This window comes from Nesoenas mayeri (assembly GCF_963082525.1).
Source record: "Nesoenas mayeri genome assembly, chromosome: 5".
NCBI classification, from domain to species: Eukaryota; Metazoa; Chordata; class Aves; order Columbiformes; family Columbidae; genus Nesoenas; species Nesoenas mayeri.
In genome coordinates, this window is record NC_137548.1 from 16,402,007 (window position 1) to 16,424,089 (window position 22,083).

The 22,083-nt window shown below is 39.6% G+C and overlaps 1 protein-coding gene across 1 annotated transcript; it reads left to right on the forward strand.

Annotated features, from left to right (window-relative positions):
- Nucleotides 1-516: 516 nt before the first annotated feature.
- LOC308040564 (uncharacterized protein) lies at nt 517-21,831 on the forward strand (the record flags this gene model as incomplete). The annotated part of the gene is given in 9 exon segments (XM_080344645.1): nt 517-1,153; nt 2,696-2,966; nt 3,611-3,758; nt 4,567-4,757; nt 18,484-18,514; nt 18,517-19,225; nt 19,721-19,991; nt 20,743-20,890; nt 21,625-21,831. Coding segments are annotated over 9 exon segments (2,613 nt in total).
- Nucleotides 21,832-22,083: the final 252 nt, after the last annotated feature.

Consider the following 22,083-nt stretch of genomic DNA (forward strand, 5'->3'; position numbering starts at 1 on the left):
GTGCTGCCGCAATGATGAAAGTGAGGGAATTTATCCCACTTCCAGTGAGAAATGAGCTTTCTTCTTTTTTTCTTCCTCACATTGACCAAACTGCATTTGGGCAAGTACTATGGAGTATTTGTCATTGAAACCCATACCCTGTCTCACCTGATTGTAACTTGTTGTTTAAATGTACTCCACAGGAGACAATGATCCAGGGAAGATAATGTCCTTGTTAATAGAGATTATTATGAACTTTGGTTCTATACTTTCATTGCCTTTTCAGGGCAGTTGCAATTGAATGTTATAGTTTTATTGTGCCTGATATTTTAATTTATATTTTGTTTGAATTTATTAATGACATTTAATATTGTATCCATGGGCACTTTAAATATCATACGTACATTAGATTTTTACAGTTGCATTGTATAGTATTTATACTAACAAACTATTCACTATTTCTTACTACCAAGATCATTATAACCATTTGCTCACCTAATGACTATTTATTTTGTGACAGATTTATCTGAAAAGAAGATGAAGTATCTCCTGTGCCTGTGTTTACTCCTTGTTGTTCTTTGTGCCGTAACCCATGAAGACATTTGCCATGAAACTGATCCTACTAATCTGCATGATGGAACAGAAAATTTATTGACACATAACTGTGAAAAACAAGGCTCTAACTATGCAGATTTTGTATTTAGATTTTACAAACAGGTTATATCAAAAGAAACTGATAAAAATGTCTTCTTTTCTCCCATGAGCATCTCCACTGCCTTTGCCATGCTGGCTGTTGGTGCTAAGTCAACCACCCTGTCTGAGATTTTTGAAGGACTGGGCTTTGACAGTCTGACTGAGACTCGCACACATGACATACATGAAAGTTTTTATAAAGTTTCAGCAGTACTGAACTGTACTGATGTTAACATCACATTAAATATAGGGAATGCCCTTTTTACAGCTATTGGGAATGAACTACAGGAGACATTTTTACAAAATACCAAAAAATTTTATGAGGCAGAATTTTTTTCTAGCAATTTCCATGAACCAGAAGAAGCTAAGAAGCAAATCAATAAATATGTAGAGGAGAAAACCAAGGGGAAAATTCCAGAATTAATTGGTCATCTTGATCCAAGTACTGTGTTGGTTCTTGTTAACTACATTTATTTTAAAGGTAAGATATTGTTGAGGTTTTAGATTGCAGGGTGACAATAAAACTCTGGCAGATGTATTGTTAACCTCCTCACTTGCCCCCTTCCCCCTTTTGTCCCTCCCTCTCCCCGCTTCCCACTAAGGACAGGCGATCAGGAGGAAAAGAAGGACAGAAAGAAGACAGTTGGAAAAATTAAAAATGTTTTACTAACACTACTAATAAGAATAGAGAAAATAATGCAAAATATACAAAACCAATCTTGAAAGTCTCAGCAACTGCAGAGCCGGCACCCAAAGTCCTGGACTGGACTCTGCAGCCAACTGGAGCTGGATTCAATTTGTCACTGGGCCTCAGTTCGCAGGGACGACTAGCAAGGTCCTCTCCTAATGTCAGCCATAAGGAAAAGGGAAAAAAAGAGGGACGAGATCCTCGTGATCTCCCACTTTTATATGAAGTATTCACGTGAATGGAATGTTATACACGGTTGGTCAGTTTCTTGGTCACCTGTTTCTCGTTGCCCCTCTCACGAGATCTGAATCTGTCCTTATCAATAACTTAGTGTTCCATTGCTATGTTTACCAAAACATGTATCTGCTTCTCCAGGAAAATGCAGCTAATATGAAACCTTTAGCTGACAGGCAAATTCACTGAAAGAGAAACTTGTTTTTTAACAAAACCAGGACAGATATCTAACATAATATTCCAATAGATGATCTTGATGCAAAACAAATATTGTAGGGAACTCTGGATGATTTATTAGCAGAGTGAGTATTTAGGAAAGAGCTAAACTGTGGAGAACCTTCAAAGTAAAGATTTCATCTGGCCAAAAGTGGGTATCCGATTGCTGAGAAATATTGATTGCTTGATTTTGTCCCAATTTGCCTGAAAGCTGTGGAGAGTGAAGTCCCACTCTAGTGGACTGCCTCATTGACAGGTACCCACTGCATGCAGTCTTGCTGGTCTGAGGGCACAATAACTGAAGACATTTCTAAGATCTCTATGCTGACTGTATGTGACAGTCAAACTTAGTGGACCGACATCCTTTCACTTCCAGGGTTCCTGGAATTACAGTAGATCTACTAGGTATGCTGCATATAAACTTGGAACACAGCATTTTGAGGGCCTGTTCTTCTGGAGCCCTGCTTGAGTATTAGGATCCCTTATTCTGCTGATGAATTCCTCACCAGGCTGAGTGCAGTCAGCTTGCATCAGATACAGGAAAGGCATAACAAGATCCTGTGGCTGAATGTTGAAGTAGTTGAATTTAAATGACATAAAAGGCACAAGTGATGGGAACATATGTCTAAAATAGAAGCAGGATTCTCTCAACTGGTCCTCAACAACCTTTGGTTGCTTTTCAGCAGGACACTTATGACGCTGAATTTACTGTACAGCTAAAATGCGTTATTGTGTGTTATGCAGAAGGCTGAAGTGATTTAGTGATCCTCTTCTCCCATGAACAATCCTCAAGTATCCTAACATTTAAGTTAGTCTGATTTATATCAGCCATTTTTTATGATCTTCATGTGTTTGAGTGCAACATCTTCTTATTTCCTCCATTAGCTGCCTGGGAAAATTCTTTTGATCCTTTGCGTACATACGAGGATGACTTTTTTGTGGACACAAATGCATCTGTTAGAGTAAACATGATGCAGCGTGACTATAACTATGACAGTTACTACGACCAGGATCTGTCTTGCGAGGTGGTAGAACTGCCTTACCAGGGCACTGCACGAGCATTGCTCATTCTGCCTGATGATGGGAAGATGAAGCAAGTGGAAGATGCTCTCTCCAAGGAAACTGTTTGTAAATGGGATAGCAAACTTACAAGCAGGTAACTCTAGGTAGATGGATTACTATATTTGAGGACACAGTATTATTTTTAAGATAAAGTAGTAATTTCAGGTCTCCTCCTCCTGGATATAACATCCTGATTCCATAAAGCAGGGTTTTAAGTGATTCCTAAAACCAGCCAGAGCAGAGCATAATCGATGAGTAACTGCAGGCTCTCTGACCTGACAGAAGGGTACACAGCATTGTATCAATTTCCTCAAGACTTGCTTGGCTACCTATTCTTTCATGCTACTAAAGTAATTCATTTGTTTCACTGTGTCTTAGATTTTATCCTCTTTTTCCCTTTTTTTTTTTAGCCTTTCCACAGCTAGTCTACTTACTCTCTGTAGCCCTCTAGTCACAAAAACCCTGCTAGTTGTGCATGTCTTGGCACTGGGATGTAAGAGTGGCAATGAAGAAAATAGTTGGGTTTTTTTTTTCTAAAATCAAAGAGAGAATGTAGTTGCAAGAAGATGGCATATCTCCCTGGATGCCAAAATCACTCAGGGAATACAAGTGCTACCATCCAACAAACTAGCAATCAAGGGAATGCTTTCAAGTGTCACTGAATTGCATACTGTCCAGCCTGCTGGCTGAAACAAGGCTGTAATGCCTCACTGCTGTTTTGTTTTCTTTGTTCAACAGGAGATTAAATCTGCAATTACCAAAGATTTCTATTAGTGGGTCTTATGATGTTAGAAAACTGTTCAAGGAAATGGGCATTACTGAACTGTTCTCTGGTAATGCTGATCTGTCCGGAATTAGTGGCAGCCATGATCTTCGAGTTTCACAAGTAAGTGGACAGAGCTGGTGGTGGGGTGGTGGTTGGTTGCTCTGATCAGTTATATCTGGAATTCTAAAGACTTCCTTTCCCTTCTTGTCCTACTGAAGTTGTAAGTAAATGACATGTAGGGGTTTGCTTAGGAATTGTACTTTTCTACAGAGAGGGTCTGCTCTCCTACCTTTGAATTATCACTATAAAAAGTCTGGATATTAAGTACATAGAAAAGTTGGATGAGATTTTTAAATGATTTCTTGGCACTGAAATATGTTTGTTTACAAGTGATTGTGTCAAATCATAAATGAGGGGGATATAGTGATATCTGTTTTGATTAGTAGTTAATTTTTAATATTCTCAAAGTGTCCAGGAGACTTCCAGTTTGCAGTAGCAGAATTTCACCAAGTCAGTTTAAGTTACTATTTAATGTTGCAAAGATGTCAAATACTGCTCCTATATTAACATTTAAACAGAAGTCTTCCACTAAGCTTGGAATAACAGAGAAAGTGTTGCTAGAGGAAGTTCAAACCATCTGAGGAAACAAACCATCTAGTGCATGGACTGTTATTATCTCCCTCTACTCAGCACCGGTGATTCTGGACCTACAGTGTGTACATTTTTATTTTTGGCTCTCCTCATTCACTCCTGAGATGGAAAACACTCCTGTTGCAGGCTGTTGGAAATTTACCATACAAGAAAATTTACGTCACTGGATTTTATCACACCTTTCTTCTCTTAAACATTCCATAAGAAGAGAGTTTATCTTCACCTCCTTCTTGCTGTCCCATATATAAACTACAGTGTTTTCTCCTTTTTCCTGCAGGCAGTTCACAAGGCCCTGCTGGAAGTTGATGAGGCCGGAACTGAGGCTGCAGGAGCCACAGCCATTATTCTTACCAGAGTTTTCCATCCTTCTGTTACCCTCAAATTCAACAGGCCCTTCATTGTATTGATTACCGAAAAAATAACTGGCACCACACTTTTCATGGGGAAGATTGTTGATCCTACTCAGAAGTAATTGCTGAGTTACTGAACATGCTGATTTTCACCATGAGTTACATTTGCTGCAGTGTTTTCACCTGTGAGCTAGTTTGTGCTATCAACTACTATCTGATTGAGGGATATTCAGAAGTAAATGAGGAATTTCCTCATCAAACAAATAAGAAAAAAAAATGGAGTGTGAGGAATGACTGATCCCGGCAAAAGTATCAAAAAATCCCAAGCAACTGATAATTTTTAAATGTAATATTTTTCCCAGTTGAGTAATTCAAGTTATTAACACATTTTCTGAATCTTCCTTGGAAGATAATTTTTTGTAAAGTCTGCTGTAATTTTTAAAAGTGCATTGTCTCTGCTAAGCAATTTTGTCCAGACTGCTTTCAGTTCTGGATTACTCACCAAAAACTTTATCCCAATAGGTAACAAGTGCCCTGCAATTTTATTATATCTTCTCCAGAACTTTCTGATGATGAGTGCTCACCTGAGCCAGTCCCTATACAGTCCTTTCTTCCTTACATAGTTCTTTGCTTCCTAGGTAGTTGTTGTCTACCCTCAACCAACCTGTTTTCATTCACATGTTCCAACCCTTTGTCTAGAACATCTTAAAAAAAAAAGATAAAAAAGAGAATATCCCTGAGACAATAGACTTATTCTGCTGAAGCACTCACTGTAAGTCTCTTTTTGTAGCCCAGAGGATCAGAAAAACCTGTAAGAGACAGTGACATTAGGAGCAAACTGTCAAAGAATTGTCCTGCTACAATGTCATGTATGAACCGTTGCTATGGCTGATGAACAAAATAAGCATTGCCATTTAAATCATTGTGATTTCCAGTCTCATCCTATCCGGTTATAAATATTTTAAAATCAATGAAAACTTTCACTTACTCTTATTAATATAGCAGGGTGTCTGTAAAATATGTTTTAAAGGCTGTTGAATGAATCCAACTTCTCTCACCTAGCGATGGCAATTATTTGAATTGTCTCCTTATGTGCCTACTTGGGTAAAAAATTGTTTTCAAGAAACACATAAACACTCTCTTGCTGTTGTGTGCCAGCAGATCACACTCTTTCACTGCAGTGGAGAACTGGGGCCCAGCGCTCAGCCTTGCTGAACTCCATAGCAAACCCTTTATTTTGCATCTGTTGCCTCAAGGAGAGGCTGACTCCTGCCTTGACAGCTGCTCTCCCACTGCACTACTTTGAGTCGTCCCATTGTATATTTACCCTGGATACATTTCTTGTAAGTGGAGTTTAGTCCCAGTCCCTGGGAAGGTAATGCTCCTGAATATACATTTCTTGTTTCTACAGTGGTCCTGCCAATAGGCAAGCCTGCAAGCCCCAGAACAGCAAATAACCTCCTTACCTCTGACATCTCTCTGGTCCTCTGACCTATTCTTCCAGATTTGGTCTACCTTGCACAGAGATGTTTTATTGAGAGCCATTAGTGCTTATAGCATGAGTATGATGTGCAGTGGGGGCTACATGCTATGCTTCTGATTCAGGGGGACTTAAAGACTGCTGTCTTGTCTGAGTCTATTTGCTTCAAGCAGCAAGAACTCAGTGGAAGCCCTGAGCTATTGCATCTACTGCAGCAAGATGCCATCATTCAGTGAACTGGGAGATACCACACCTCTGTGCAAGGCAGTGGCTTTTATGGAGTTGAAATCAATGATAACTTGCTGTGGTGTGAGGCAGCCTGCTCTGCAGTGTCTGTATGAATTCAACAAGAGCTGAGAGCAGCTCCGGTGAGATCCCATCCTGATAAATCAGTGCACCAGTGCTGATTAGAAGGTAGAATGGTGAGATTTTTATCAGAATGGGGTGGCAGAAAAACAGGTTCTTGGCCTATTGCTAAAGGGCTAGGAAAAATCTCATGGTTGCTAGGACAGTGCAGAGGCTTTGGGAAATAACACATGGAGCAACTTCCTGCCTCGTCTACCTCAAAAGTCTTTGCTTTCAAGAGTGGAGGCAAGGAGTTGTAGGAGGACAGCTGCACAGTTTTCATACTGGAGTGTGAAGAATGACTGATCCTGGCAAGAGTATCAAGCATGGCACCTTTGAATGCTGGATGGGTTTGGGAGGTATCTACAAGGATGTGGGGCACCACAGTTGAGGAACTCATGCTCACACCAGCAGGTTGGCCTGAGATTTGGAAGGGACCTGGAGAGGGAAGAGGGATTGTCCCAAATCTCTCCGGAATGGGGGAATGTTTGGAGGACAGGGGAAAACCAAACCAAACCAAACCAAACCAAACCAAACCAAACCAAACCAAAAAAAAGAACACTAACCTTGTGCTATACATATATAGAAGGCAAAAAAATGTCTAGTTCACAGTATGGAGATCCACAGACCAGGTGGCTAAATATATCTAGTTGATGCTACTGTGAGCTTAGTCCTGATAATATTCTTTAAGAACTGGATAGTTACGCACTTCATTGGGTCCCTGAAGTGCAGCCTTGCTGTGTCCCAGCAGATCGTATTGCCACGCTTCTCTTGGCAGCCTCTGAGCCATGTGGGAGACAGCAAGTTTGTTCTGTCTGACCTTGATAATGGTCCACTGGGACTGTTTGCTGATGGGATAGCTTCTGTCAGTAAAGCTCTGTTTGCTTTGCCCCATGGCAGAGTCCATGCAGCATGTTGTCACAAAACATGAAGCAGTGGGATTTCAGGTCTAACGCAGTATGTGTTCAATGCATTTTACCTTTCATCAAAAAGAAAAGGAGCTGACTCAATGGCAAAAGGCACAAAGCAATCAGATAATCACAGAAACACCAGTTGCTCATGTAAGACCTGCTAATCAGATGCTACCAGCACTTTGGACTTTCTTATTCCCAGCTATGTGATTTGAGCCTCTGGTATCTGGAGAACTCGCCCTTGAATGGGCACACCAGCTGTCTCCCCAGAGCTGTGTCATCTGCCCAGCCCTTGATCACTGCTACTATTTCAAGGAAATGGGTACTCACCCAGATGTAAGTCAACCATATTCTGATTGTTTCAATAGATTCACCACAACAAAAGCACCAGGCTTTTCCCCTGTACTCACACTCATTTCAAGTAGAGAATCACTAAGCTCTTAAAAATTAATTGATCATGGTAATTCCTGGGCAGGGTGGTTTTTGATTGTGAATTCTGGGAATGAGGAGTACCTGTACAGGAGGTGGTGTACCACTGCAAGGTGGTCTCAGTGCTTCACAGTCCAGCTCATCTTTGATGTGAGTCTAAATAGCTTTTGGAGGTACTAAAAACAAAACAAAATGAAACAAAAGCTAATAGCAGTGTTACTCTCTAGTCCAGCATTCAAGTCTTGTCTCCAAGTAACAGAGGCACTAGAGCTTTCCAGTAGAAAAAAAGTGCAAGAGAATTACATTATTAAATACAAATATTTTAATGAAAACTCTAAATATTCACTGCAGTGGGAGCTGGGATGAGTGGAAATTCTCAGGAGGAAAAGGAGCATGAAGACCACCATGAGCTAGTATCTCTGAGTCCTGCGACACATCCTCCTAATCATACCCATCCAGCCAACATTCCTTGTTGGACAGTGCACCTCTGTGCTTACCCACATGGGCCTGCTTTCATTAGATTTACTCTGAGCATGTGTATGCAAAGGTGTGATCATCCATTTCCTGTAAATTTTTAGCCAGCAAAGACTTATCTGGAAATAGATTTTTGAAGTTCCCAGTCCCAGGTTTAACAGAGAATACATTTTAAAATAATTTGGTAATTGTGCTTTCCTTAGACCAACAGTTTTAAAGAAAACAATATAATTCATTCATGTCATGTTGATGTCTTTGAGTATGATTGATACACTGGTTACATAAACTCAAGCTCAGCACTGATGTTATTACAAATGACTTTTCTGGCTTCTTGTGAAAGAGAATTTCTATGACAAAAGTAGCTTTTAAGTTCAATCCTACCCTTGGAGATTAATTTATTACAAGGGAATTTGTCTGATTTATACAAATGAGTTCTTATTTCTCTTATATTGGATTCCATTCAGTTTCTTTTCCATAAGCCATTTGGAAACAAAATACTCATGATTTATTACTTTACTAAAAAAGAGCATATCCTTTATGGTTGGAAAACTTCTGTTAGGAGCAATGTGATGCTCATATGGAAGGTCTGAAGAAGGCTTTGCCTGGCTTGAACAAATATGTTATTAAGGAAAAGTTGCTACATTGTTTACTAAGTCTCATATAGGAAACACAGATGATGTGGAAGATGCTTTGCTGAAGGAAAATGTTTGAAAGTAAAAAACAACATAGAATAAGGTAATTCACTAACGATTGTAGTTGTCATAAGAATTTTGGTTGCAACCAGGAAAAAATGTCACAGCAAGAGAAAACATCTGCATATAGAGGAGATAAAAGATGTAATGAAATGTAGGTTCTAAAATGCAAATGAAAGCAAAAGAGACCATATTCTTAGACCTCATTCAGATTTGCTGTTCACACAGATGCAGATTCTTCAGCCATCAAAAAAGCCATACCATATCTCACAGATTCAAGGGATTCACAGATACTGGAATGTACAGCTTGAGTTTGTTCTCTGCTCCTGTATGTTCAGTGTTCCAAGTCTGAGCTCTGTCCGTCTGGAAAATCTTACAGATGAAATTTTCAGATATCTTGGGCCCCAGGTGCTCCAGCCAGAAATTACTACATCATGTCCATGCCTGTCATTGTGCTGTGTGTCAACCTTGACATATTCGCAGTTGTGTCAAGGGTGACTGAGCAGAGGCATCAGAGGCAAGTATACTCCAGCCCTTCTAGCTGCTTCTAAGTTGGCAGGGTGGGAAAGATGGTTCAGCAATCATGACAGAAAGGTACAGACTGAATTCCAAAGCCTCTTGTGAAGGCATGTTAATCTAAACTGTTGATGGAAATGTGATTGTGCTAACCTGCGAGCTGCAAAGGCTAAGCACAACCACACAGCCCCTTTTGCCTCCATTGAAACAGGAAAGAGAATTGTTGCATTAAACCATTCCAGTGACCTGTCAGAATCCTCAGCTTCCTAAAAGCTTACAGTGTCAAAGACTTGTTTAAGAAAAGGGATATGAGCAATGGAATCATATCACAAACTTCATTTTATTGAGTATATTAATTCAGCACACTGATCTGCCTTCTACTTCTTACTCTAGCCAATGATGTTAATCTATTAAATAATAACAAATGATAACGCTTTCCAAAGTTTAGCCCTAATACCTTCTATCTGGCTTTGGGACCAAAAAACTTCAAGTGTAATTCTAAAATATCTACATAAGAGATTTTCTTAGTGCTTGTTTAAGGCCATGTAGAAAATAATGTAAGGCATCATTTTAAATTTAAATAGAAATGCCAAGAGGCTTCTTTGTGTAGAACAGTTTCATTTCAAAGAGAGAACTTTTATTCTCTGCTGAACTTGTCATTCTAAAAGTTGTTTGCATAAGAAAGGTTCCTTTACACCAAGAGAAGAAAGCCCGTAGGGCAAATTCTGCTAGTAAAATGTTATCATTTTAGTATACCAGTTTATTACCATTTAATTCTAGGCATCAGCTAAACAATAGATAGCCACTCTCTCCTTCCCTAGGGGGAAGGAAGGGAAAAGAAAGATAGACTCATTGGCTGGAATGGAAAAAAAAATATAATAATAATAAAAGAAGAGTGAATAATAACGTGACTATAATAAAATATACAAAGCTATACAAAAATGCAGAGCAATACTTAGCTACAGGAGCACACGCTCCCAGCAATGAGCACCAGAGGATGGGCACCGCGAGCACAGTGAGTTCAGTGAAACACAGAGATTGGAATAGGTGTAGGGAAGCCATGGATCAGGCACCAGGAGCAGAACCCACATGGACAGTGGCCATCAAAGAAGAAAAACCATCCCCAGCAACTTCCCACTTATGTATGGAGCATGAAGATCATGGTATGTGAATGCTTTATTGATGAACGACTATGCTGATCTAGGTGCTGTACCATTTTGTTCCTCTGCAGTGCTATTTTGCACCTGCCACTGGACAGATGAAAAGTCCTTCATCCCCTTGGCAAAAGCCAAGATATTAATGAGTTCTTACATTCTTTTTTTACCAAATCCCAAACACTGGAAAACTGCTGGAAGAAAACATTAACTCTATCCCATTCTCATTGTTCTCAAACTAAATAAAAAATAAAAGACCATGCTAGCTGCTAAGAAGAAAATATTCTAACTGCATGGAAAATTACCTCAATTTTAGCTAATCCAGCTCAAAGGTCAGAGTAGTAAGATCCTTGTGAGAAGCCAAGCTTTTAGTGTTATTCTGCTACATTGCTTTCTGCAGGTAGAACTGTAAGTGTGGACCCCCAGGTTCTGGGGATTATAGGAAAAAGAGTCCTGTGCCACCATCTTCTGGTAAAATCAAGGAATGGACATGACAGATTCTGTCTCATTTTGAAACCAGAAAGAAAAGACACTTTCTGTTGGTGTGTCACCGGGAATTTTAATTTTCTTGTTATTTTTTTTGCTGCAGGACTGGTGAAATGCTATACCTGAACTGACTTCTGGCATTCAGGAATAAGGGTTTGGTGTTATGTTAGGTAGTTCATGTACAGATAAGCTCAGTAGTGGGTAAGAAGGCAAACTGAATATTAGAAATCATTAGGGAAAAAAAAAAAATTTGGAACAGTGTGCCACTGTCTAAATCTCTGGATCATCTGTGCCTGTATTAGAGCATGTTCTGGTCTTGTAACAACAGAAAGGATGAATGAAAACTGGAAAATTTTTAGAAAAGTATGGTAAGATTAATCAAAGTTCAAGAACAGCTCCTATTTGAGGTGAGAGATCTTCAGCCTGGAAAAGTAACAACTTAGACAGCATAAAGGTGAAAATTATTTGTGGCTCAGACCGGGTTAACAGAGACTGAATGCAGGTGCCAGGTTCAAAGTCAATAAAAGGAGGGTGGTTCTTCACACAGCATATCCTGCAACCCCAAGGGTGTATCAGCCCAGTACTTGTTTCTCATGCATAATCTCCTGGTGCTCCCCTGCATGACAGACCTGGGCTGAGAGCGTTTTCTGGGGAGTGTGTTCAGCCCAGCCCGAGGAGACTGAATAAAAGTTCTTGAGCTCTCAACAATCTCTTGCACTGCCAAACTCAGGCTTTTCTTGTTGAGGAAACGTGAGCTAATACAATAGGAAAGGTGAGAAAAGACCTGTGTTTACCCAAGTGTGATGGTCAGACTCCCTATTATGATCTGCAGAAAGAAATTTATTGTGTCCTCCCATCATATAGGCACTGGCCCAAGATAAATCTAATCTATTAACAGCTGCCTTCTATCTTAGAAACATATTTCTGCATGGGCAATGTGAATGCTTAGTGCTTTCTATCCATAACGGTAGCTTATATATGGAGTGTAAAGCAGTGGAAACTTAGGTCAGCTGCATTCGCTTGGTAAGCAAACCACGTTCAGTCCAAAGCATACAATGAACAACAGGTCAAAGATGCATAATTTCATCATTTTCCCGTTCTGTAATTCACTATATGCACTTGGAAAACCCTCTCCAAAATGGTTTTGCAGGACTCTAGTTTAAAGCTCAAAGTATCTCACTTAGAAACAGACAACAATTTAAGCCTGAAGGACTACTGGGCTGCCCTGCTTCAGGTTGATACTGAGGACACTACTGAAGTCGATGATAGGATAGTTTGCCTATAGAGCTGCTGGTTACTAAACCATCATACTTCAAGATCAGATAAAGACAGATGTATTTACCTCACCACAGCTTGCTGGAAGGAGTCTACATCTAACTGAAAAGAAAATAATAAAGTAGTGATAACTAATGGCATATTCTCTCCTCATGGCAGATTCTCTGAAAGAGTTAATGTCTCTCAGCCCAGGTATTTACAGCCTAACCAACTTATTGCAATGCCTTATTTTTAATATACTATTTTTTTTTTCCTTACATTTGACAGTGATTTTCAGCTGTTTCAACAAAATCATGGTACATAAACTTAAAATATTTTTACATCACTTCATATCAGGATGGTAAAAAAAATCATTTTTACTATCTTTCAGCAAAAATTGCTTTAAAACATTGTGGGAATTTCTGCATATAAAATCTATTGAATGTGCAATTCTTCAAAACTCTTTAAAAAGCGCTTTGAAGTTATTGTTATGTTATCTAAACATCACAATTAATTTGAGATAGCATTTCTTCAGGTTTTTTTCAGTTCAAATCATAATGCATTAATTATTGCCACAGGTTCTGATTTAGCAAAGATAATAATTATCTTTGGCAGAACTACTCGCATACTATTCATATGACTAGAATTAATAACACTTGTACATCTTGTGCAATCAGGTATCACATTCAAAAACAATTCCTAGGGCCTTTGTTTCTTCTTCTACTTGAATTGTTCTTGGAGAGAAACCTAAGTTTCCCAAGCTTGTGCTGGCATTATTAGGTTAACAAATCATACTAGTTGATCTTTCTCCAGTACTGTGAATACCGACGGGGTGGGCGTATTTACATGCATAGATATCATGTATTTTTCACAGGTAGATGAAAACACACACAGTTATCTACACACAATTATCTACACATCTCACATAAGCAGTTTTTATATTTGTTTTGATTCTTAAGCAGAAGATGGTCAGAAAGAAGGCTGGGAACTTTCACTTTCTCATCAGCCTCTTGTCACCTGAAAATGAGCTATTCTTCTGCCAAGTGAATGATTTGAGTTCAGCTGTCTCAGGTTGAACTGTTTGTCAGACTTGAGGGTCTTGCATCCACATCAAGCAATCAAGTGCTCCAGTTAGTAAGCAAAAGTTCAGTACTGCTGAGCTCAAGAAGAAAATGGTGTGCCCTGCCCAGCTTTATTGCTTGATTCTGCAGCCATATGAGACAACCACAGGACAAGAGCCTTGGCTTGAAAATGAGAGAAAGAAGGCACAGTTCCCTTTCAAGTATTGCCTTCAGACTCCTAAATACTTCTCACCAAAAGTGTGCTTTTCACAGATGTTGAAAACCTCATGTGGGGCATTCTGACACCTGACATATCTTGGGACTTCTGCTAAGGAGACAGATGGTTTGGAGCTTGCAGAGCGGGACGTGTGTTGACCTGGCACAGCTCTTTGCTGTGTATTACCATAGTTCTCCATTCTGGCACAGGCTCTCATCCTCTCATCTATACTAATGCTCTTTTCTGAGAAGATAGTGAAAATCTTCACCCATACATAAAAAAAAAAACCAAAAAAAACAACAAACCAAAAACAAAACCTATCTTTATCAGTTACAATGTATTCCTTTTGAAGTTTGCTTTTGATAAGAACATCCGCCAGATTACATCCTCCTGCCTATGATTCAGCAGTAAGCAACAAAGTAAACACATGATCGGGCCACATCCACACAACAAAATCCTTTTGGATTAGAATCCATCTTGTATTCACTTTTCCTCAACTTCTATATTTAAATTCAGTTATCATGATTTGCACATTAAGAATTGATTTCTTCAAAACAGATGAAGTAAAACCTGTGTGAAGGAATGAGCAGATCTAGGTTCCCTGGTGGAGAAATGCAAATTAGAATGGAGGCTGGAGTTAATGGAAATGATAAGCATCTTCTAGGTTGGTCTCTGTGCTGATTTTAGCTGAGATAGAGTTTATTTTCTTCATAGTAGCCAGTCTGAGGCTATGTTTCGGATTTGTGCTGAGAACAGTGTTGATAGTAAAGGGTTGTTTGTTCTTGCTGAGCAGTGCTTACAGAGTCAAGACCTTTTCTGCCTCTCACACTGCCCCACCAGTGAGCAGGCTGGGGGTGCATGAGAAGCTGGGAGGTGACATGGTTGAGATAGCTGACCCCAACTGACCAGAGGATTATTCCTCTGTTGATATCACACACGCTCAGCAATATAAAAATCTAGGGGAAGAAGAAGGAAGGGGGGATGTTCAGAGTGATTCTGTTTGTCTTCCCAAGTAACCGCTACGTGTGACGGAGCCCTGCTCTCCTGGAGATGGCTGAACACCTGCTTGCCCGTGGGAAGCAGTAAATGAATCCCTTGTTTTGCTTTCCTTGTGTGCATGGCTTTTGCTTCACCTATTAAACTGTCTTTATCTGAACCCATGAGTTTTCTCACTTTTGCCCTTCCAATTCTCTCCTCCATCCCACTGCAGGGGGTGGAGGTTAATACACAAGCAGCTGTGTGGGACTTAGTTGCCCACTGAGGTTAAACCATGACAGTCTTTTAAGAGAACTTATTGTCAACATGACCAGTTAGTGCCGTTCTAGGAAATTATATATGGGTTCTCAGTATTGGTCAGTAACATTGGTGAGAAAGTATGTTCTGTTTTTTCCAGCACATGGAAATTTTTAATTAGTGACTTGTTTGTTTGTTTGTTTGTTTGTGTTAATTATTCTCTCTCTATAATATCTTGGCAAGGTAAAAAACTATATAACAAAAGGAAATAAAATGTAAAACTATAAAAGCAAGAAACCCCAGAAACAGACAGTAATAAGTGTTGGCTGTCTTAGAGGGTAAAGAAGGAATTATGTGCATTATCTTTTACACATCTACTTTTGGAACAGTGGAGCCTGGAAAAAGTAGTCCTCTGGACGGATTAGCTACTTGCTGGGCAACATGGCATCACTGAATTGCTATCTCCTGATGTAGTCAAGGTGTAAATCATAATCCTGTGATGCTCTCCAAGCCATAGACCACAACAAATGTGGTTTTGCTATTGCAAGCAATATAAATGTTTCCTACTTTATGTGGTTTTAGATTGCATCAGAAGGTAGCTTGAAACAGACACAGTTGCCAGAATCTCTGAGGCTAATAAATATACCTTTCATTAGAAAGTGAAGAAAATAACAGGGATTCATGAGCAAAGTAGAAAGAACTTTGATTCTATGCAGAGGTTATGTATAGCTATATTTTTCTTTAAAGGTACGATATACTACATCATTTCATTGCAAGTATGAGGCTCTGGTAACAGACTGAGGGTACAAAATTGTCTGTCATATCCCAAAGAAGGATATTAGCAGAGCACTGTAATTGTAAGGCCAAATGTTTCATTTTTAGAAAGTAACAGAATTGATATTGTACAGCCTTGATGTAATAAAAATGGCTGTAATAATGGCAATAAGCATGACATGTTTTGCCCATGATTTAGTGACACAGCTGCAGAAACATTTCTGGGACTGGATATATTCTAATGGCTCATTTGTTTCTGTCCTCTCCTAACACCTGCCCCCTCATTCCTCTTCATTACTTTATCCAGGCATTTACCCACCAGGTCTCATCCTCACCTTCCCTTCCTCCACTTTGTAAGATGGTTGCTTAATTCTCAGAACTGCAACCATTTATTCCCTGCAGCCTCGGTTATGACAGGGGAGCATTTTCAGCAGGCATTGCATCCCCTGTCAGCTGTGGTGCCTTCCCAAAGTCTTTCCCCATGATGAAATTTCAGGTATGGATAAGCACCATCAACTGCATAGTGGAGTTTATGGATCCTCCTTGAAATGGATACCAGTGACATTCAGTAACATGCAGCCTTATAGGAAACAGCTTTGTTTTGGTGCTCCAAGGATTAGTGCAATGGTAAGAGGAATGAATCCAAGGGGACATATGCTGGCGTGTGTTTCTTGATTGCATTTCAGAGTTCCTTTACAGGTCCTGAATTTGGGCCATAGGTTGAAAATCTCTACATTATTGCAATGCCAGTATGAACTAAGACCATCTGTATTGGTATCTGTGTCCTTGCATGCATCCTGAGTCAAAAAGGAGTAATTCTTCAGGCTGTCCCACAATTCATCTTTTTTCTGAATCACTGCTAATACACAAACTTATATCTATTAATGAAGATTTAGGGTTATTGGTATGAGTTTACAGAGCTTGCTGGACTGGAAACACTCAAGTTCCTGTTTTCCTTCTTGTAAATCTTGTTCACTGTTTTATAAGATGTAATAAGCCAGTGACCACACACATTGCTGACTATTTTTTGTCACTTGTAGTTACCGGGCAATGGTTCAGTGATTTATAGATTATGGATATTACCCTCACTTCAAAATCTGATGGTTGCTATCAACCTCTTGAGTGTTCTGGCAATGAGGAATCAATGGGATCCAGATGGCATATTTCACATTTACATTATGGAAATGACACTATAACTGATAAGCGGAGTTACAAAACTATCCTACATAATGGAGAGGAGTCCCACAGTGGCAACAAGAACTGCAAAAAACATTCATTTCCCATTTAAGGTTGTCCTTGAGTGTTCCATCCACATACAATATTCAACCCTGAATATCATCCAGTGATGCCAGCATGTCTTCTTTAGCAGTGGCTGAAAGGTGAGTTGGCAGCCTGATCTGTGTTCTGCTGAGGTTCATTTCAGTTGCATATGATACAAAGGCTAACCTGAGGAAACAAGATATCCACTAGCCACATGTCTGTCTTTGCAGTCAGTCTCTGGAACTGTCTAATGTAATTGTTTCTTAGTGGTGATGTTTTTGTTGTGATGTATTTTCTAAAAATCAGGGGAAAACTCTTCATGAAGTCCCCAAGTACCCAGTCACAAGCAATGGCCAACAATGAGTGAACAACTGTGTACACTGGAAATGTCTCAGAAGAGTGATAATGTCATATGTTATTCTCTAAAGAAATCTGGAGACTGTTCACCAGCCACATACAGTCCGCTGCCCTTAGGAAAAGACCCAAAACCAGACCCAGGCAAGGGGTGGCCTTCACGTGAAGTCACAGCATTCAGTTCCAGCCATGAAGGGTATGAGTCTCCTGCCCAGCACATACACCAGCAGCTTCTCATGTCACTCAGCAAGTGTGGAAGCAGCAGGAGATACAGTCCCTGCTCTGCTCCCTCTTGTCCGCAGCCCCACCACCCAGCACTGCTAGCTTGTGTCTGGGTTGGACAAACTGTCCAGAATATCTAGCGTCATTACTGCTTGCTTTGCATCCTTGCTGGCAATTTTTATTTGAGCTAATTAATGATTAACGAGAGTACTCTCCTTAATCTTGTTCAATGGTACTGAAAAGAAGGAGCAGACAAGGCCAGATGGACGCAGTAAGATCCTTTTTGTAGCACTGTAAGTACTCTTTTAATTTTCCCTTGGATAATTAGGATATTTCATTTGGACAGATTATGTTGTTGTCCGAGAAGGGCATCTTTTTACATGTAAACAAAGGGCTAAAACTGTTATGCAAAACATCAAAACATGCCAAGAACCAGAAGGACCTGTCTGCTAGTGAAGAAGAAACGTCACATAATTAAATTTAAAAAATATTTTGTAAATAATAGTAATATCTATAGAGACTTTGTTGTCACAAATCCAATATTTTATCTTTGAAGAAGCTATAAAAGTATTTTACAATTTGGGTACTAGACAGTATGATCTCTGTTGATATCACATTTTTGTTTAACACAGATTCAAGTCTCTAATTATTTGATGAATTGAGGAAGACTAACAAGGCTGCAGTAGTCATTTTGCAGTACCGAGTACAAAAGCAATTTCCACCAGTTACTCTGGGGAAAAAGTCATAAGCTTCCAGTTTAAAAAAAAAAAAAAAAGTCACCAGTCCTACCCTGTTTTTTAAAAGTTAATATGATCAAAAATTTCCTCTTTTGAGAGAATACTTGATCATACAAATAGTGTATCAAGAGGCACATTCTTTCTGGGGATCACTGGCATGCATCAGGAATGTGAAATATCGAGGTGTGGGATTTTGGAGAACAGATCTGTTTGAGAGCCTCATTTTACTTGCCTGGAACACACAGCATGAAGAAATTAATTTTTGTGCCATGTTTTGTGTATCTATCTCTTTTCCAGAAACAGTTAAAAGGAAAATGAAGCCCACGTATTCCTTGTGTTTAGTGCTGACTGGTTTGTGTACTGTTGCCCAGTGTCATCAGAATCCTCATAAACATAATAAACAGGATGATCCTAAAGGGGCATACTACCCAGGACACAGTTCTCACAGGGAAGAAGTTTATCCACTTAAGAACAAAACCTTTGTTAAACTAGTTCCCAGCAATGCTGACTTTGCATTTTCATTTTACAAGCTGGTTGCATCCGAAGCAACTGATCAAAATATTTTCTTTTCACCTATAAGCATCTCTGCTTCCTTTGCAATGCTGGCACTTGGGGCCAAGTCAGCGACACTGACGCAGATTCTGGAAGGGCTTGCCTTTAACCTGAAAAAGACTCAAGATCAGGAAATACATGAAGGTTTTTGCCAACTCCTCCACATGCTGAACCGTTCAGATAGTGAGCTCCAGCTGAGCCTGGGCAATGCCCTTTTTATAGAAGAGACACTAAAACCACTACAGAAGTTCTTGGATGATGTTGAAAGCTTTTATGAATCTGAGGTATTTTCTACTGACTTTAACAACTCCTCTGGTGCTGAGAACCAGATCAATGCTTATATTGAGGAAAAGACAAATGGGAAAATTGTTAAACTAGTGAAAAACCTTGATCCTCTCACGGCAATGGTTCTTGTTAACTATGTCTTCTTTAAAGGTAAGAAATATCAAAGGGTGCAAAGTTGTGACTTAGGTTTACTGCTTATGACAGGGAATGAAAACTTAAGAGAAATAAACTGTAGTATAATAATTTAAGTTGAGGAAGCCATGTTCAGTATCTGGAAAATGTTGCGATAAAACCCTGTTTATTTGTTGTCAGTATAAATGTTTGTGTCCTCACCTGATTGAGTGAAATACCTGTATTTTTTAACAAATATCTTTGTTGAGTTTAGTAAATTCTTTAATGTGATCATAGACTCATACTCTAGTGAAAGATGATGTTTTCAGTATTATCTGCCTGTAGTTATCTTTAAGCACTTGAAATTAAAAACAAAACAAAAGAAAAATGCTGCAATGGTGTAACATCTGAGGATGCGGTATCTTGAAAAATATTTGCACTAATCAAAGGAAGATTGTGGGACCAGATCCTGTTTTATTCACTGTGGCCATTCCTCTTTGTATTTTGCTGAATTATTTTTCTTTTTGTCATAAGCCCACTGGAAGAAACCCTTCAGTACTTCATATACAAGGCAGGAGGATTTTTTTGTGGATCAGAAAACATCTGTAAAAGTTGACATGATGTATCGAAAGGGTTATTACAGAAATTACTTTGATGAAGAGCTGTCTTGTTGGCTCGTTCAGATACCTTACAATGGAAATGCTGCAGCGTTATTTGTTTTGCCTGATGAAGGGAAGATGAAGCAGGTGGAAGATGCTTTCTTGAAAAGGACTGTGTCTAAATGGGAAAAGTCCCTCCAAGACAGGTAAGGGCTTTTGCTAAGGTGAAAAGTGAGCCTGTTATTGATCAGTAGTGTTTATCTCACCAAGACAAAACATTAAAGGCTATTTTACTGAACTCTGTTCACTTAATGGTCCCTCTCCTGTGCAGGACTTCCCTTTTCTTAGTTGGAAAATGAAGAAGTGCTGCGAGTAATGAACAAATAGGGCACTGAACATGGAATCCATCTTGGGTTAAGTTTCTGGCTCAACCACAAGTTGCTTAGCATCATGATGAAGTTAACAGACCCTTGTTTCATATATGGACATTGTGAAAATAAAATGGAATGTTATTTCTGAAGTATTCGGTGTTTGGGTGTAGAGGGTCAGGTATGATCTGCAGCATTGTATGTAAAAGAGAAAATTTTATTTATTTACCATTACTGCAGCTTTTTCTGTGGTGGTCCAAGCCCTATTGTATATTTGAACAGCTTTAGGACAGACGGTTATGATCTTTTGAAAAAAACTATCTAGAAATAGTAGCTCTGTTTGCTACAGAGTTGGAACAGCTGTGTCTTCCACTGAATTCCTTGAATCCTCCTGTGGCAGCAGAGGATAACGGGCTCATTCTGCTCCAGCCCTCCATATTAGATTGTTAACCTAGTCAGAAGTGCTATTTGAAACGTGAGAGCAGACTTTTAGCATTAAGAAAAATAAATGTGAAGTGTAACTATAATGAAACCATTGAGGAGTGTTACCTAGATGAAAATTTGTCCATGTTCATGTTATTTGTTACAGAAAAATACATCTGCATATTCCAAAATTTTCTATTTCTGGCACTTACGATGTGAAAAAGATAATCAAACAAGTGGGCATGATTGACCTATTTACTGAACAAGCTGATCTGTCAGGAATTACTGAGGTGCCTGGACTGATGCTTTCAAAAGTAAGTCAGCACACGAAACACAAAGACCACAGGATTTACCTGTTCCCAATAATCTGGCATTAATAACCCATGAAAGGATTATCCCACCGTCTCTGAAGCATAACTCGGTCATCAATAGCTGCCTGTATGGAGGCAAAGCAAGCCATATTTTCCCTAAAACTGAAGACAAATATACTTACAAGGGGTTACACATACATAGTTTGAGGGTGAGGAAGACGAAGTACATATAATTAAATGTTCTTTTGGCTACTAAACAAAATTATCTAAAGGTAACACACTAGCTTTGGCAAAATATCCTCTAATTCCCCCTACAAAGGTCAACAGGCTATTTTTCCTGCCCTTCTAGTGCTCTCAGAAAGTTATTCTTTTTCAGTAGATGATAGGGTAAATTCACAATAATACATGAAGCTGCCAAAGGCAAAACTAAGTCTAGGCTAAATTACCAGGTTTTTTTGCTTCCAGGGTTTCTTTCCATTAGTCATCTTGAGTGCACTTTCACTGTCTGCTGTTTGAGGGTTGCTCCCTGCACACGCAGTAAAGGAACTGGCAAGAGGGGTTGATGGATGGTGGAGCTGCAGTGGGAAGGAGGATGGCTGGTGATGACCTTCCTGAGGCTGGTGCTGCTGGGCCTTGCCCCAGGCAGGGCTCCCCTGGGCAAGAGCAAGAAGGGTGGCAGACTGCTCTCCTCTTGCCAGGTTGTCACCTGGAGGTCGTTTAGCTTTGTGTCCTTGCAGGTGATCCACAGAGCTGTGCTGAATGTTCATGAGAACGGCACTGAAGCGGCGGGGGCAACGGTGAAGGAGGTTACCTGGAGATCTGGAGATGTTCCTCATCCGCCTCGAGTCAGATTCAACAGGCCCTTTCTCCTGGTGATTCTGGATAAATACACCCGCACTGTCCTCTTCATAGGGAAAATTGTAAACCCTCTGAAAAATGACTGACTGATCAGAGGACGTGCACTTGCACCCATTGCTGCCTAAATTCCTGTAATCCAGCAAACTTTTCTGTGTACATACCACAAAGTATTATATTAGTGCTCATCTTTCAACCATTATCCTTCTATACATTATTAATCCCTTAAAACACAAAAACTCTTTTTTCTTATCCAAAAGTCTCTGGTATTTCCCTCTCCTCTCCACCCCAGTCTACAGCTGGATACAGCTTGCAGTGTTAACAAAATACAAGTCACTTTT